This window comes from Porcisia hertigi, chromosome 12 (assembly GCF_017918235.1).
Source record: "Porcisia hertigi strain C119 chromosome 12, whole genome shotgun sequence".
Classification (NCBI taxonomy): domain Eukaryota; phylum Euglenozoa; class Kinetoplastea; order Trypanosomatida; family Trypanosomatidae; genus Porcisia; species Porcisia hertigi.
In genome coordinates, this window is record NC_090571.1 from 124,426 (window position 1) to 140,922 (window position 16,497).

Genomic DNA, 16,497 nt, shown 5'->3' on the forward strand with positions numbered 1-16,497 from the left:
CCACAGCACCCAGCACTGTCTGCTGCTCTTCGGACTGCCCTCCCCAGTCGTCACGCCTTCTCCAGCCATGAAAGGAACGCGCACACACAGGCACACTAGCCATACATGGACCCCTACAACTGCGTACCCTTTTTTGTTTGTGTGTGTGTGTGTGTATGTGTGCACGTCTTTGTTTCAAGTCGCATGCGCACATCTCACTGCATTGCTTCTGATTTCCTTGTTTGCGTTGCTGTGCGCGAGCTGATCCCTTCGTCTCTCTTCGGGTGACCTACAGCCGGCCCTCGCTCGCATAGTCATTCTCATGTCGCGCTGGGTGGGAGTTTTGCTGTGGATAGTGTGTGCTAATGTTCGCCGATCGCTCTCTGTTGTACGAGCGTCTCTGCCCCAACACCACTGTTCCCCCACCCCTCCCCCCGCCCGCCCTCCACGTCCAGCCAGTGGGCTCCCGTTGCCGTCTCGCAAGGAAATATTTTATTCCCCTCCCCCACCCCTTTTATCGCTCGAAGTGTTCGTGTTTTTCTGATACTTTGTTTTCCCCCCGTTTTCCCCTCGTGTTTTTGTGTATATCGGCTGAGCTCCCCACGAATGTTAGCGCCAACGAGAGGCCCTCTCCCTCCCCCCTCCACCCCCCGCAGTGTGGTGCGCACGTGTTTGGATGCGCGTCGCAACGCTCTTGGCGCCCGTGTCACACTGCGGTGTGTTCCCCCCTATGCTGCGCCGCGAAGCCCCTGCTCGGGGGCCTCCTCCTCATTACTGGGAGTGGCGTGGAGCACGGGGCCAACTCACCCCGCCGGCACCCGGACCGGGTGAGGCAGTAGCACCAGCAGCACACGGGGTGGTTCGGTGCGCTGGTGGGCACCGCAGCCGGAGCATGCGCGCACGGTGCCTCACTACCGCCCTGCGTGACAATGCTCAGTGTGAGCGGCGCCACCGCACACACTCTCTGTATCGTCTCATCCGATGGTTCCTGTGCGACGGGTGACCGTCCCCACTTCTGTCCTATACGCCCTCCACTCTCTCACCCCTCTTTCTCCTCCCTCTTCCTCTCTCCCCCCCCTACCCTTTGGGCACACCCGCACATAAGACACTCATCGATCCGCGCACACAGCCATACGCACACGCACTCCCACGGTCAAGGACCACACGCGCTGACCCCTTCCCCCACCCCCGCCCTCCCTTCACCACGACCCTCCCCGCCCCCTCCTCATCCCTCTCCGCCCCCTCCCTATACGCCCCCCAAAGCAACCCCTCCGCTGAAGCACTCAGTCGTGCGCAGTTGTCACTCGTGGCGAATGACGCGGTGTGCACGTCGACTGATGCTGGCGGCGATCCTCGCTGCGGCGGTGGCGCTGCTGCTGTGCAGCAACGGTGCGCCAGTCGTGCGTGCTGCTGAGACGAGCGAGTTTACAGCTGCCCAGCAGGCGAACACGCTGACGGTGTTGCGGGCGTTCTCAAATGCGATCCCCGCGCTGCAGCGTGAGTGGCGCGGTGACGACTTCTGCGGCTTCACATACGTGACGTGCACCGTGGACCGAGTTAGCGTGGCGAGAATCCCCGCGAAGTTCACCGGTACGCTGCCGGAGATGCCAGAGGGCGTTGACTACACAAAGGTCATGATCAAGCGCCTCGACTTCTCCATGATGGCGATGGGGCTGAGCGGGACGCTGCCGGACAGCTGGAGCAGGCTGCAGCTGCTGAGGTACCTTGCTTTCAGTAAATCCAACTTGACGGGAACTCTGCCGGCCTCATGGAGCGCGCTGACGTCACTGAGAAAGTTACGTATGGACGTATGCAAGGGCATCACCGGCAGTCTCCCTGCTGAGTGGAGCTCGATGTCCTCGCTCTCGTTTTTCGTCGGTGACTCCTCGTCGCTTACTGGCACCCTTCCTGCTGAGTGGGGCAGTTCAAGGGCATTACGTCATGTCATCCTGACACGCACGGGCATTTCTGGGACACTGCCGCCAGAGTGGGGCTCGCTGAAGGCGGTGGAAGTTCTTGCGTTCACTGGCACGCGGTTATCGGGCACGCTGCCGCCGGAGTGGAGTAGGCTGCACCGACTCCGGATGTTCATGGCTGAAGAGACACGAATCACTGGGACACTGCCACCAGAGTGGGGCTCGCTGAAGGCGGTGCACGTTCTCTCGCTGAGGAGCACGGGCATTTCTGGCACGCTGCCGCCGGAGTGGGGCTCGCTGAAGGCAGTGCAAGTTGTGGCGTTCACTGGCACGCGGTTATCGGGCACCCTGCCGCCCGAATGGAGCGGGATGACGGAGGCGCGCGTCGTTGCACTCGATGACTGCAAGCTGATCGGCAGCCTGCCGTCCTCTTGGTCTGCGATGACGAACCTTGTCTATATCACGCTGAGCGGCAACGGCTTGTGTGGGTGTGTGCCTGATTCGTGGGCGTCCAATGCCGGTCTCCTCGTGAGCATCGAAGACGAGCACCGAGGACGCGACTGCACGACGGACAACATCTGCCCGGCGGGTGCCTCATCAGACACGCCGCTGACCATCCCGGAGGTCTGAGGGCTCCTTTACAGCGACGGTCAGAACAACGTCGACAGCGGCCGAGCCCCCAACGCCACAACGCAGATAATCCGCAGTATACGGCCGCTGTTGCAACGGGCAGCAGTGTGGCAGCCCGACACGCACACACACACACACACACACACCTCAGCGAGCGTCTGTGTGTGCGTGTTGGGCTGCCTGCATCGACGTCGTCGCGCATGCCGAGTCAGTCGTCGTTCGCGTCAGTCGGTGAGTTCCATCACGGCTCTCCTCCTCTCGACTACCCCTCCCCCTCCCCTCTCCCTATTCTATCGATTAGCGGTGCGCTGCTGTAGTTGGTCCCTCGTCTGCGCTTGTGGGAAATCTGTGGTGATGAACGTCATGGGCTCGGGTAGCGGCCGCGCGAGCAGCAGTAGCGGCAGTAGCGGTGGGGTGTGGATCGGTGACCACGCGAGGCCCACAGCACCCAGCACTGTCTGCTGCTCTTCGGACTGCCCTCCCCAGTCGTCACGCCTTCTCCAGCCATGAAAGGAACGCGCACACACAGGCACACTAGCCATACATGGACCCCTACAACTGCGTACCCTTTTTTGTGTGTGTGTGTGTGTATGTGTGCACGTCTTTGTTTCAAGTCGCATGCGCACATCTCACTGCATTGCTTCTGATCTCCTTTTTTGCGTTGCTGTGCGCGAGCTGATCCCTTCGTCTCTCTTCGGGTGACCTACAGCCGGCCCTCGCTCGCATAGTCATTGTCATGCCGCGGTGGGTGGGAGTTTTGCTGTGGATAGTGTGTGCTAATGTTCGCCGATCGCTCTCTGTTGTACGAGCGTCTCTGCCCCAACACCACTGTTCGCCCACCCCTCCCCCCGCCCGCCCTCCACGTCCCGCCAGTGGGCTCCCGTTGCCGTCTCGCAAGGCAATATTTTATTCCCCTCCCCCTCCCCTTTTATCGCTCGAAGTATTCGTGTTTTTGTGTATATCGGCTGAGCTCCCCACGAATGTTAGCGCCAACGAGAGGCCCTCTCCCTCCCCCCTCCACCCCCCGCAGTGTGGTGCGCACGTGTTTGGATGCGCGTCGCAACGCTCTTGGCGCCCGTGTCACACTGCGGTGTGCTCCCCCCTATGCTGCGCCGCGAAGCCCCTGCTCGGGGGCCTCCTCCTCATTACTGGGAGTGGCGTGGAACCCGGGGCCAACTCACCCCGCCGGCACCCGGACCGGGTGAGGCAGTAGCACCAGCAGCACACGGGGTGGTTCGGTGCGCTGGTGGGCACCGCAGCCGGAGCATGCGCGCACGGTGCCTCACTACCGCCCTGCGTGACAATGCTCAGTGTGAGCGGCGCCACCGCACACACTCTCTGTATCGTCTCATCCGATGGTTCCTGTGCGACGGGTGACCGTCCCCACTTCTGTCCTATACGCCCTCCACTCTCTCACCCCTCTTCCTCCTCCCTCTCTCCCCCCCCTCCTGTGCCTTCCCACCCTTTCTCCTCTCACGCACGCACGCAGGCGCGGATCGCGTATATAATTGAGGGGGTGCAGGGCGGATGACGTATATTCTTTTGTTCTCTCTGTACCCGTGGTAATGCTCATCTTTTTTTTCCGAGGAGACACGTGTCGCGAGGCCAGATGCCGTAAGACATCGCCACGACTTCGTTTGTAGAGTGGGTTGTGGCAGCGTGGTTCTTCCCCTGTGCCTCTTATCTGGCCTGCTCGTCACTCTTCCTGTGAAGGTAAGTGTTTGAGTCTGCTGGCATCTCTCCTTTCTTGATGTCCGATCTACAACCAATGTCTACGCAGTGTAAGGTAGCCCCACCTCGTACCCTCTCTCTCCCCGGGCACTGCCACATGCCGATATCCTTTGCCCTTGTGGTTACCTCTGCGAAGGGCTGTAGAATAGTTGATCTGTTCTCTCAGTACTGAGACCGCCCCAACGTTGGGACTGCACTACACCCCATCGATATACCCGCGCGCGGATATATATGTGTACATCTGTGTGTGTGTGTGTGTGTGTGTGTGTGTGTCCTTGGGTCCGTGCGTATGTAAAAGGGGGTGCGCAGGGGAAGATATGGATGCTATACAGGTGTGTGTGTGTGTGTGTGTGGAGGACACATGCGATGTCGACAATGGCAACCCCCCTGCAGCTCTCGGCCTTCTTTTCTCCGACCACCATTTTTCGTGAGTCTGACAGTCAGAAGAATGCGGCAGGGTGGCCAGACAAAGAGATCCCCCAGAAGCCTTTTTTGTTATGGTTAAGCGTAGTCGCCTCCAACTTCACATGATGAGCGAGCGAACTAAAAATGGCCACTGAAGGCACGATAGAGATAAAAAAAAAAAGGAAGACTAGGGAGGGGCACAAGAGATCAGCGTCGATTGGACCACATCTGTCACCACAGTACCGCCTGTCCACCCGCTCCCTTCTTTCTACTCCCCACCCCCCCCTCCCCCACACACACACACTCTCTCACACACCACACCCCGGGCGTGGAACACGTTTGAGTTTTTTCTGCGTTTCTTCTGGCAGGCAGTCATGAACCCCTCGGGCTTCATCCACGCCACACCACCTCCCTCCTATTGAACCCTCCTCTTCCGTTGCCGGCATGGGTGTCACCCTTGGTTCTATGGTGTGCAATCCTCCTCGCACCCTGTTGTCGCAACGGAGTACAACGTGCGCAAACGAGATGGCCCTAGAAAACCTGCGAGCTCCTCAGCCGTGCACACGCACATATATGCATACACATAAATCCACACGCCACTCTCATACGAGCATCCACCCTGGCCTGGTCCCCAGACACACACACACACACACGCGCACACTGAGGACAGCTAAGCAACGTACATGCAAAACAGCGGCATAGCCTCCACAAAACCTCTTTTTTTATTTTTGCATGCCCGAATCCGCCATTACTGGCACAGTCATTCATATCGATCAACCATCAATCACCAAGGGGAGAGGGAAGAGAGCTTCAACTCGCTCCACCCCCCCCCCCTTTACCCAATCACCGCTGCTTTTTTTTACTCCGGCATCACCCCTCCCGGCAATGGAGGGCGATGCTCTCTCGTACCAGAGGCGACCTTGTCACGCTGCCCTGTCAAACCCGTTCATCACAGCCCCTCCCCCCTTGCGGCACCACTCACTTCACAGCAGCGGTGGCGAGCACGCCACTGCCGCAATGACGACGGTCATTCACATGGACACTTCTGAGGGCGATGGGATTCAAACGGCGCCGGAGTCGGTGGTCGATGACGCTTGCATCAGCACTGCACCTAGAGCTGCCGACTCTGCTGTGGGATATGCTTTCTACCGGGAAGGAGGAGGCGCACGAGGCCAGGTGAAAGATGAAGGCGATAGCGCAATCTTCTTGGACAAACAAATCGAGGCGGTGACAGCCTATGAGTTGACCTCGGCTGCCCTTGGGCGTCTGCCCACTCGCACAGCCCCCGCCGACCATCATGTACAGGGAATTTGTCGGGCGGATAAGATGATGTCAAGAGCTGAAGCGAGCGCCATTCGAACCGACCTCAACAAACCGTTTTCGAAGGCATCTGCGCACCAGCACGACATCAGTCTTGGCAGCGCCGATCACCAACCAGCGGACATTGTGGTCACGTCTCCGCGTACTCCGGGCTCGAAGCACGTGTACGTGGGAGCCTTGACAACCCTCTCACCGACTTCTAGCCGCTTTCAAGTACCGAAGCTGACGCCGTCACAGCCGGTTGTAGAGCCTGCTACACGACTGGTCCCTCGCACGACACCACCCAAAGACGAAGAGATCCCCGCGCTCATCCATGCCAAAGAACAGAGCCTCTGCGGTCTCAAAGCGTACCGCCAAACGGACTGCGAAGACAGCAGAGATGCTGTTGAGGTTCTCAGCGTCCGCGAGGAGGAGGAGGAGGAGGACGACGACGACGACGACGTTGAAGATGATGTTGCTGCACGGGTGCTCCTCTCGCTACATAAAAAAGATGACATGATTGAGCAGCTCATGCGCACTGTTGCGACACTGCAGGTCGAGAACACCTCGCTGCGCAGCCGTTGTGCGGCGGCTGTGGGAACGGAAGCTGCACCACTGTCCCCGACAATGGGCACGGCAGTGTCTCCAGAGAGGACGAAGACATCGTCTCCGTCGTGGCCTGCGACGCCGGTGCGTTGGTGGAAGCTAAACCGTGATGTCGCGCCATCGGATGGTGTGCAAGAGCAGTCCGAGGGCGTACAACACCTCGAGCGGGGGGGAGCCCATGCCGATGTGAAACTGCGGGGCACGCTGGCCGACAGCGAGGCGGGGCAGGCAGTATCTCCAGTCTGCGACGTCACCCACCGGGAGGTGCAGTCCTCTGCAGACACCACTGAGGCCACGACAACGCCGCCTTTGAAGAACAGCGCCGGTGAGTCCTTGGCGTCTGGCATTCGGGCCGCCCCATCGGCATCGCCCTCCACGGAGGAGGAGACGGTCGCACGGGCGCGCATCGCCCAGCTTGAATGGCAGCTAGAGAACCTCCAGCAAGAAAAACGGGAAGACACGCACGTGCTGCGTGACCACATCGACCACCTCACACGGGAGCTACACCGTAGGAACCGTGACATGGCGCGACAACAGCGGCAGCACAAGCTCGAATTCGCGGCTCTTCAAGAAGAAGTGAAAGCCCTCGCCAATCAGCTTGACGAGCAGGCCCGATCTTCCACAAGCGTCGCCGCCGCAGCAGCAGCAGCAGCGGGGAACGAACCAGAGGACAAGGAGGTGATGGAGCTTCGCCGTCAGCTGGCGCAGGCGAGGTCTCGGGAGACGCAAATACGGTGCGACAGTGCCGCTATGCAACAGCGCTGGCTGCAAGAACTGAATGAGCAGAAGAGCTTACTCGACGAGGCGCGTACACACGCTGCACAGGAGGAAACTCAGCATGCATCCATGAGGGAACACGAGCGCCAGCTGGCCCAGGTGGTGGCTCAACAAAAACAGCAGCAGCAGCAGCTCGAGGGGCAGGTGTCTGAGTACAAGGCTGCTCTTGCGCAGGCTCAACGAGAACTAGCAGAGTTGCGAATAGCCCATCAGCGCACCGAGGAAACGGTGTCAGAGCAGCGGAGTCAAATCCAGTGCATTAGCCACGACCTCGCCACAGCGGTGCTAGAGCGCACCCATCATGAGCAACGAGCAACATGTGTGGAGGCGCAGGTGAAGCTGCTCCAGCAGCAGCTGCGCCAAGCCGAGACGACCCTCTCATCGCAAAAGTCGGAACTGGAGACGCTCCGGCGAGAGCGCCGGAACGAGGTGTCGGCAGCTTTCGCGTTGCAAGAGGAGGAGCACGCCACTCTGCTCAAGGGCGTTGAGGGGTGCATGAAGGGCAGCGAGGCCGTGGAGAGTGCACTCTTGAAGTCTGAGCGCACCCGCTGTGAAATGGCCTCCCAACTATCGCGTGTCCTGGCCGAGCGGGATGAGTACCATCGACTCTACAGAGAGGCATCGGTGCAGTCTCAAGCACAATTATTGGAGCAACAACAGCTCTTCAGTGAGAGTAGCGACCTAGTGTGCCGGCAGCTGCAAGAAGCCCAACGGGATCTCGCGCATCGTACAGAGACCCTTGAGATGACGCAACACGAACTGGGGACCACGCAGCAGCGAATAGAATCCCTCAGGGACGAACTCACACGCTCAAAGGCAGCGCAGCGACAGCTTGAGGAAGAGCGAGAAGCGACACAGAAGAGGCACGAATCGCAGACTGAACAGCTTGTTCAGGCGAAGGAAAGTTTAAAAGAGGCGCTGCAGGCGCAGTTGACCACACTAGACATACTTCGCAAAAAAGAAAAATTGCTGCGTGCGCAGCATGAGGCCGCCCAGCGAACAATGGAGCGCCGGCAAGAGGAACAGCACGTACTCCAGAACATTGCGGATCTCCTGTGGCCGCACGAGGTAAACCGCGTGTTGGGCGCACCGCCGCCGCCGCCGCGGATACTAAACAGTGGAGCAAAGGTAGCACCAAGGGACATGCCAGCCCTCTCGCGCAGCGCCATCGTGGTGCTAAAGCGGAACGTCAGCGGCAACACAAGGAAATCTTCTCGTGTGCAGACACGGCGATCGGTATGCAGGGTTGGTAGCCTTTTCTCTGTTAGCAATGTGGATTCGGAGTCAACCGTACGCCCGTCACGGTCGACATCGTCGGCTTCTTCCTACGCAACATCGGTGGCGATGTCTGCCGTCAGCCCGACTGACGCGCTGGCAACCCCCTCCACCTATGGCGACGCGGCGCTAAATGAACGCCAGCGCAGCCCATCAGTGGCCCTTGAGGAGAATGATGCGCCGGCAAACTCAGGGGGTAGCGCATCCGCTGTGGTGCCCCTCGATCCCCGCTTCGACAGCAACTTGCGTGCGTTCGAGCTGCGCCAGCACCAGCGGCCCTCTGGCATTACCCATGGAAGAGAAAAGCAAAGAGGGACCATCAAAGCTGAACTCCCCGTCTTGCGCTTTCTCCGTGATATTCACGGTGCAGTTGAGCAGGTGTGCGCCGCCTACGCCTCTTCACAGCGTGAGTTGGCCACCAAACGTGCAGCGGTGAGGGCGCTGGTGAAGGAGCGTAAGGCTCAGCAGGCGCAGTTAAAAGAGCTGAGAGCTACGCTACAAGAGCAGCAGCACACGAGTGAGCGGCTACGGCGCGACGCTGTCCAGTCGGTGCGTGCGGAGTCTCAAGCGAAGCTCACAAAAGTCGATGAGGCGTGGAGAGAGAAGTACGGGGCGGGTGTGGCACTGCAGCTACGGTCTTGTGAGAAGCAGCATCGACACGCGGTGGCGGAGGCCTTGAAGGCGTGTGCGAGACACCTCCAAGCAGAACTCATGGCCTTTGTGCAACGCCTGCCCACAACGCTGAGTGTTGGACTCGCGAGAGCAGCAGCAGCGTCGGCGGAGTCCACGCGCGACAAAGTACTGCAGAAAGTGCGTACTCAATACGAGCGCCCGCACGACACCGAGTGCGCAGCCCACGACGACCTCGGCCATCATGACAGCGGTGCGCAGGGACTTCACCCACGCAACGCGGCCGCGGCTGCTGACGTGTCACTCCTCTCGCTGGGACTCGAAGTGGAATCCGAAGTGCAAGCAGAGTGCGACGTGATCCTTCGCAACGTTCTCGGCGTGACGGGGGGGTGGGAACACCTAACAAGTGCCGTGCTCTTGGCCAACAACGCCACAGCCCTGGATCACCTGTCAGGCACCACCCCGCCCTCTGTCGCTTCGCCGGCCCCGCAGTCGTACGCGTTTACGCATGGCTCCGCTGTTGACGACGGATCCGCCCCTCCTGGTGTCGAGTTGGCCCAAAAAATCGTGGTGAACGCGAAAAGGACTAGTTGGACCATCGAGGAGATGGCAGAGCTGGAAGAGGTGATCCATGCGTACCTAACGCGTATACTCTCTGCGCTGACGCGAACACCATCGCTCTCCCCTTTGGCTGGGGCTGTCACCTGCGTATCAAGTAGCAGAGACAGTGATGTGCGGCAAGATATGGAGTATCACACGCGACGTGCACCAACCCCCTTCAGTGGTGCGACTAGTGACATTCAATCTGCCAACTCTAAGGGAGCTGCTGCACGCGAAAAGTCGGAGGAGGTGCTCATGACGACAGCCCTACCACGTTGGATGCGGCCCCTTGGGACGTCGTCTCCCCCCTACGCACCACCATTGAGAAGCCCTGCTGTTGAAGAAACAGCAACGCTTCCGCTTCCTCCGCATCACCAGCAGCCCCACCTACTCGGCTTGCTGCTGGACGCATGTGTCGCACGCGTACATGAGCAGCTGATGGTGTGATACAGCGCTATTAAGGAAGGAAGGGGGGAGGGGAGCTCTCAATGCTCGCTCGCCATCAAATCGCACTTGGCCGGTCCGAGTGTATATCGATGCCGGTGTTGTACACCACAGCACAGACGCACACACAAGCACCGGTTTCTTCAACGTACAAAGCGAAACAATTGCAGATGCACCGGATAACCTCGCCCGCGTTCCGCGATTCACGCGGTATAGACGGATGCTGGGCTCGAAAGCCGATTATGTGGCACGCACTCACACACACACACACACAACACCCCCTCTCTCCTACTTCTCATGTCGCTCCTTGTCTCTGTCATCCACACACACACACACACTTCATTCACCTTCCCCCCCTCCTCTCCATCCCACACCCATACCCATCACAGCTAGTCAGGGCCATTACCCACAATCGTCTTGCTCACCCAGCCACCCACCCATCTGTGCGTGTGTGTGTGTGTGTGTGTGCGCTCCTACGCCTCAGATGCAGGGAGCTAAATACAGTCACCAGCAGCAGCTGCAGGGTCACCCGTCGGTGACCGCCGAAGGGTCTGATGTCCCCTACAGCGATGCGAATGTGGCAACGGTGTTGTCCCTGTCACCGTTCTCAGAGTTTTGCAAACTGCGCGACAACTGGGCCGTCAAGCCGCTGATCCGCGGTCGCTACAGTGGCATGTGCGGCGGCGACCCGGCGCAGAGGGAACGACGCGAAGACTTTGAATACATCACCCTTACTTCTTCGCCCTCAACGTCTCCCCAGGCATGTGGCAGTGTCGCTGGTCGGCAAGGTGCGTGGGGACAAGTAGAGGCCTTTAGCCGGTCGGCAGCAGGAAAAACAATTGACCCGGCGAGGCAGCGGACGCCGTTGGCGCTGGAGAAGTCCATGCACTTCCTTGTCGAGCACTACCTGCGCGTGCCGCACACTTCACTCGTCTATACCGAGCCTTTCCGCATTTGGGGGTACTTGTGGGACCGATTCCGCAGTATCCGCACGACATGGGGCCCTCAGTTGCCCCCGAGCAACGTGAGTCTCCAGGGCTACGTGGACAGTGAATCAAATCGAAGCCTATCCGCTGAAGAGCTGCACCGCGAAAGTTCCCGTCGCGTGCGATGGCTCGAGTTCACCGTCGCCGCGCTGGCGGTGGGCGGGGCCTACCTCTGCTGCTCTCCCGAGGGGTGCCAGCGATTTATGCAAGACAAGAAGCAGTTCCTCGAGTCCATGTCGCAGTGCTTCACTGACCTGACGGTCTTCTACCGCGCAGAGCAGCGGCACCGCAACGCTGAGTTCTTCTCTGTGTTGCTGCTGCTCTATGGCCTCCAGCAGGAGATGAAGGTGGAGGACCGCTCGTCGTTCTGTTGCTTCCGCACGGTCATCGTGAACGGGGAGCCTCGCCTGTGTCCAGAAAACACGTCGGAGAGTGTCAACCTTGCGCAGGTGTACCGAGAGCTGGAGAAGCAGCCGTACATGCTCGAGACACGACCGGTGCGGATCGCCCTGGAGCTCATCCACTGTTGGGCGGCACGGCAGTGGTTCCGGTTCTTTGAACTCTGTAAATCCACCTGCATGACGCCTCTCCAGCGCGCCGTTGCCTTCCAGTCCTTCACCTACTGCCGTTACCGCGCTGTGTTGGACCTGGTGTTACCCAACTACTACGTGTATCCCAAACTACGTGTGCGACACACCATGCCGATCACCGAGCTGGCCGACCAGCTCATAATGCATCACGACCATTGTCTCGAGTTCCTTAAGCGAATGGGGCTCGGCGCTCAACTGGAGCTCAAGACTCCGCAACAGCAGCCGCACCACGCGGCAACGTTGCACCACCACGACGCTTCGGTTCCACCCATCCCCGCAGTCGACGCGCCACCGGCAGCCGCTTCTTCCCGCTCAGATAAGGCTGGGTGGCACCTCAACCTTTGCTACCCCAACTCCGACCCCCTCATCACGGCTGATGAGCTCGAGAAGCGGTGTGAGAATAAACGAATCCTCTTCTTTCCAACCCACCCCGCCTTCTTCGGGTTTCGCGTGTCACACGAAGCGTACAGGCGATTCCCAGACGCGAAGGGCTTTCCATCGACCGGCACTGAACACCACTGCGATGCGTTTGTGAGTGCAGGAGAAAGGCTGTCCCTCGGTCGTGGCGCCGTGCGATCTCTGTCGAGGGGAGGCGCAGCGGCGACAAACCGCGGCAACGATGGGGAGAGCGGTGAAGACGATTTTTATGCGGACGAGTACTGCAACGACAGCTGCAACGAAGAACTAGAGCAGGAAGAAGAAGAAAAGGAAGAGGAAGACGGTAACCGTGGCAGCGACGACGACGTCTACGAGAAGGCCGGCGAGGACTGTGACTCCCCACCGCGGCGGCGATCAACGGCGTCTCCCTTGCCCTCTGCGTCCTTGTCTTTTGACAGGGAAACGGCTCTGCTTTGCCAGCTCGGGTGCCCCGTTAACCTGATGGAGGTGTTGGAGGTTTACTGTCCACCCTACAATAGCGACGTGGCGGCCCTGCGGCTGTCAGACGCCGGTGAAGAACTCTTCGCATCGCTGCCGGAGCACCGGGCAGAGATGCTACGCCGGTGTCGTCGGGTCTGCCTGTGTGCTCGGCGCTGGCGAGGAGCGTCAAGGCGTGACGATTGCACTGCCGCCGCGATATCGGATGAGAAAACGCTTCATTGGGCAGAGAGGATGGAGGAGGAGTCCGTGTCTACCGCGAGCAGTTTCTTTGACGACACCGAGGACGAGAGTGTATGTGACGAGGAGAATGACAACAACGATTTTGACGCAGCAGCAGTGCCGCACCCATCGGGTGCGGATGTGCCGTCGTCGCGTGACAGCGTTGCGACTTTGGAGATTATTAACGAGTCTCGGAAACTTCTTTCATCCATTCGCAACAACCCGCTTTACGCGGCAGCCGCAGCAGACTGCGCGACGACGGAGCAAAAAGCTCAGCGAGCAACGCAGGAACAGGCGGATGTACGAGGAGCGGCAGCATCGACGACGACGACGACGACCAGCGCCCCACAGGCAAGCTCTCTGGAACCCCTCTCCCCGACACCGCGCTCCAAGGAGAAGCAGGTTCTGGCACTGACAAGGGCAGGTGACTGCACTGTCGTCCCCCTACCGGACAACTACAGTGACGACACGGACCAGCGCCGCAAGTCGCATGACTCGCGTGATGTTGAATCGCCGACGGCGACGCTGCAACCCCAGCGCCAAGCGCATTTGAGCGAGACGCATGTTGGTGCACAGACGATGACAGTGGACAGTGAAACGGCCCCCCAGAAGATGAGAGCAGCGCAGCTGGGACGGCCGATGAGTATAGACCGGGAAGACTCAGCTGAGACAGTGGCGTCGCACCAGTATTCTCCGGCAGGCAAGTCGGCAGCACCGCCACTCTCTGTGGCCATGTCGCCGTCTGAGCGTTTTGCGGATATCCCCAAGCCCATCGCACCCGTGACAGCCAACATGTTCACACCTGGCAGACGCAAACAGATCTGCGTCGCTGAGACAGACAACACAGCAACGACCCCTGCTGCAGGGCAGCGTGAAGGCAGCAGCACCAGCAACAGCAGCGGTAGCAGTGCACCTATGCTCGGCTACAGTCACCTGAAGCCACTAAAGCCGTCGCTGTCTGACGCTGTCGAGGGTGACAGGCACTCAGAGCCTTTGAGTGGTCGCGACGGGTCGCCCTCCGCGTCTGCTCTGGACGACTCTGAAGCACGATCGGATAGCAGCAGTGCTGAGAGCGGCGCAGCACCACCACCCTGCTCATCTCTCTGGGGTGGACAGCGCCACCTGCCGTTGCCACCACCAGCGGCGACGATCGACAGCTTCACGCCGCGGCAGACAATAGAAGAGTCTCGAGCGTCATCGGCAGCAGCCGCACCAGCGTCTCACCACACCAGCAGAGAGGTGGCGCGGGAAGTCGCTGGTGTGAAAGAGAGCAGTGAAGATGGTGTGGTGGAAGTCCAGGCGAGCAGCAGCCCCTCGGGTCCCTCGAAGCGCCACGTGACAGAGGCAGGGCTGCAGCGCGGTGCGTACGTGAAGCGGCCGTCATCAACGCTCCCCCCTGCCTCCTCTACAAACGTCTTCGCCCGCGCGTGTGTTCCGCTTATAGAAGAATATCTGCACCACTGGATGCGACTGACGCATGAGGACGACAGGACGGTGCACGCCGCAGCTCAGTATATAGTCGACATCCATGAATCAGAAGCAGCCGAAGCGGCCGCCACACACAGCGCCAGCACTACCACCGAGGAAGGCGACGAAGCAGCACCTGCAGCAAACACTCGCCGATGGTCCAGGGCGCAACGCTGCGTCAGCAAGGCGCTGGAAGCCAAAGAGAGATCGGCAGCGGCAGCGGCCACATGGTGGCGGCAGCGGCGCCTGCAAAACACCGCGAGTGCGATGGCGCGAGTGGCGCGGCAACTTCTCACCACAGCGGTGCTTCGGGGCAACATGAGTGAGTACGGGCAGCTGATGTGGGACCTCTCCCTGTCGGAGCCCGATCCCTCGAGGTCTACAGGCCGCGTACCCACGTTCGGAGACCGTCTCCGGACAACCGACGCCGCTCGCAGAGAGGCAACGAAGGCCCGTGCAGCCGATGGTCACTACGACGACAAGGACGACGCCCGAGCAGCACGCCTCAGCCGCGGTTGCTCTGCTGCCATGCTCTCAGCGGGCGATGTTGAAGCGATTCTTGCCGCCGCACCAACGCGCACTAGCAATACCTTGGCGAAGAGATCACACGATGTGGGAACCGCATGGTCCTCTGCTGAGAATGCCGGGTCGGTGCTCTCGTCGGTGCCCTGCACGTATGCGGAGGAGGACGCTGATCTGGGCCACGCGATGGTCACGAGCAAAGCTGCGCTGAACGAAGCGATACACACACTACTCCGCAGTACTGACCGAGCAGGGAGGCTGCCTTCTCACGACTCCCTGACTGCCTCTCTCTCTAGCGCCGTCGATGTTTCGCTGGACGCTGTCAACGCCAGCGACCGCTCGCGTAGCGCCTGCGCTGCGGCAGCTCTGCAGCTCACTAGCCTATACGTGTGGGTGAGCACGGAGAGCGACGACCACGGTGCGTATGCTGCCAGTTCTGTAACCTTGACGGGTACAAGCACTCCCAACGCGACAGCGTTCGCTCGCCTCTTTCAAAATGAGAGGGAGCGGTGGCTCGTCACCGTCATGCTGCCAGCCACGACTTTCACTGCAATGGCAAACACGGCGGGTGTGTGGTGCGGCAGAAACGATGATGAACGGGCATCATGGCAACATCTCAACACAAGTCGACGCGGCGGGAAGCGTTCTCGAAGCAGTGCGCAGCACAGCGACGCCATGGAGGACACGCACAGTCTCACGTGGCTGGGTGATGCGGACATGGGCCTACACAACACGTCCTCCCCCTCCCCAGCCGCACTTGTCGCCCGCCTATTTCATAGTGATCGGCTTTCATATGTGTCCGTGCTACCCTTCGCAAGGCTATTACCGACATACAGCGCGGGTGCTGCCGTCTGTAGGGCCCGCACCCTGCCCCTCATGACCCGCATCACCCTCTACGGTTGCGATACGCACACACTGCCGCGCCTGCGTGTGCGGCGCGACGGTGGGGTACGGCTTGCACAACAACACAACACCCTTTCCATAATTGACGGCCACACGAAAGTAAAGCAGGTGACGGCTTCACAGGATTCCACTCGAATGCCTGCCATGTCCCACACACACTACACGGCCCTCCTCGCTATTGATCTCGGAGAGTCGCAGTACATCGCGAAGTCGCGGCATGCATTCACGGCGATCGCCGAGAGTCACGTCGCGTACACGACGGCTGCATCTACGCGCAGCTCGGCAACGGCGATGGAGAGGAACGACCATCAGGGAGTGGTGCAGGAACAAAATTCTGTGGCAGGACTTCTCATGTGCCTCATCCGCTCCCCCGGCCAGGTGATTGACACCGTCTCTATCGCTGCAACCCTCGAGAGCTTGTTCTGGGACATGTGGCATCACCGACACGGCACAGGCGACAAGGTGCATAACACCGCCATCAGCGCAGCGCCCGCGCCGGCTGTGACGTACGTGGAGATCGTGTACGGAGACGCAGAGGGGGCGCAGAAAGCCATGACAACGGGCATGCAGACGCTGCTGTCCACTTACGCAGAGCAGGCCACAGCTGTGTTGGCCGGCGACCAGTGATGCCGCAACGCC

The 16,497-nt window shown here is 60.2% G+C and overlaps 2 protein-coding genes across 2 annotated transcripts; both read left to right on the forward strand.

Moving 5' to 3' along the window:
• Nucleotides 1-5,678: 5,678 nt before the first annotated feature.
• Nucleotides 5,679-10,295, forward strand: JKF63_07474 (uncharacterized protein; the record flags this gene model as incomplete). The annotated part of the gene is made up of 1 exon (XM_067903411.1): nt 5,679-10,295. One exon carries the CDS (start codon nt 5,679-5,681, stop codon nt 10,293-10,295), a length of 4,617 nt encoding a protein of 1,538 aa, XP_067758836.1.
• A 481-nt stretch (nt 10,296-10,776) lies between these two features.
• Nucleotides 10,777-16,485, forward strand: JKF63_07475 (uncharacterized protein; the record flags this gene model as incomplete). The annotated part of the gene is made up of 1 exon (XM_067903412.1): nt 10,777-16,485. One exon carries the CDS (start codon nt 10,777-10,779, stop codon nt 16,483-16,485), a length of 5,709 nt encoding a protein of 1,902 aa, XP_067758837.1.
• Between the last annotated feature and the right edge of the window lie 12 nt (nt 16,486-16,497).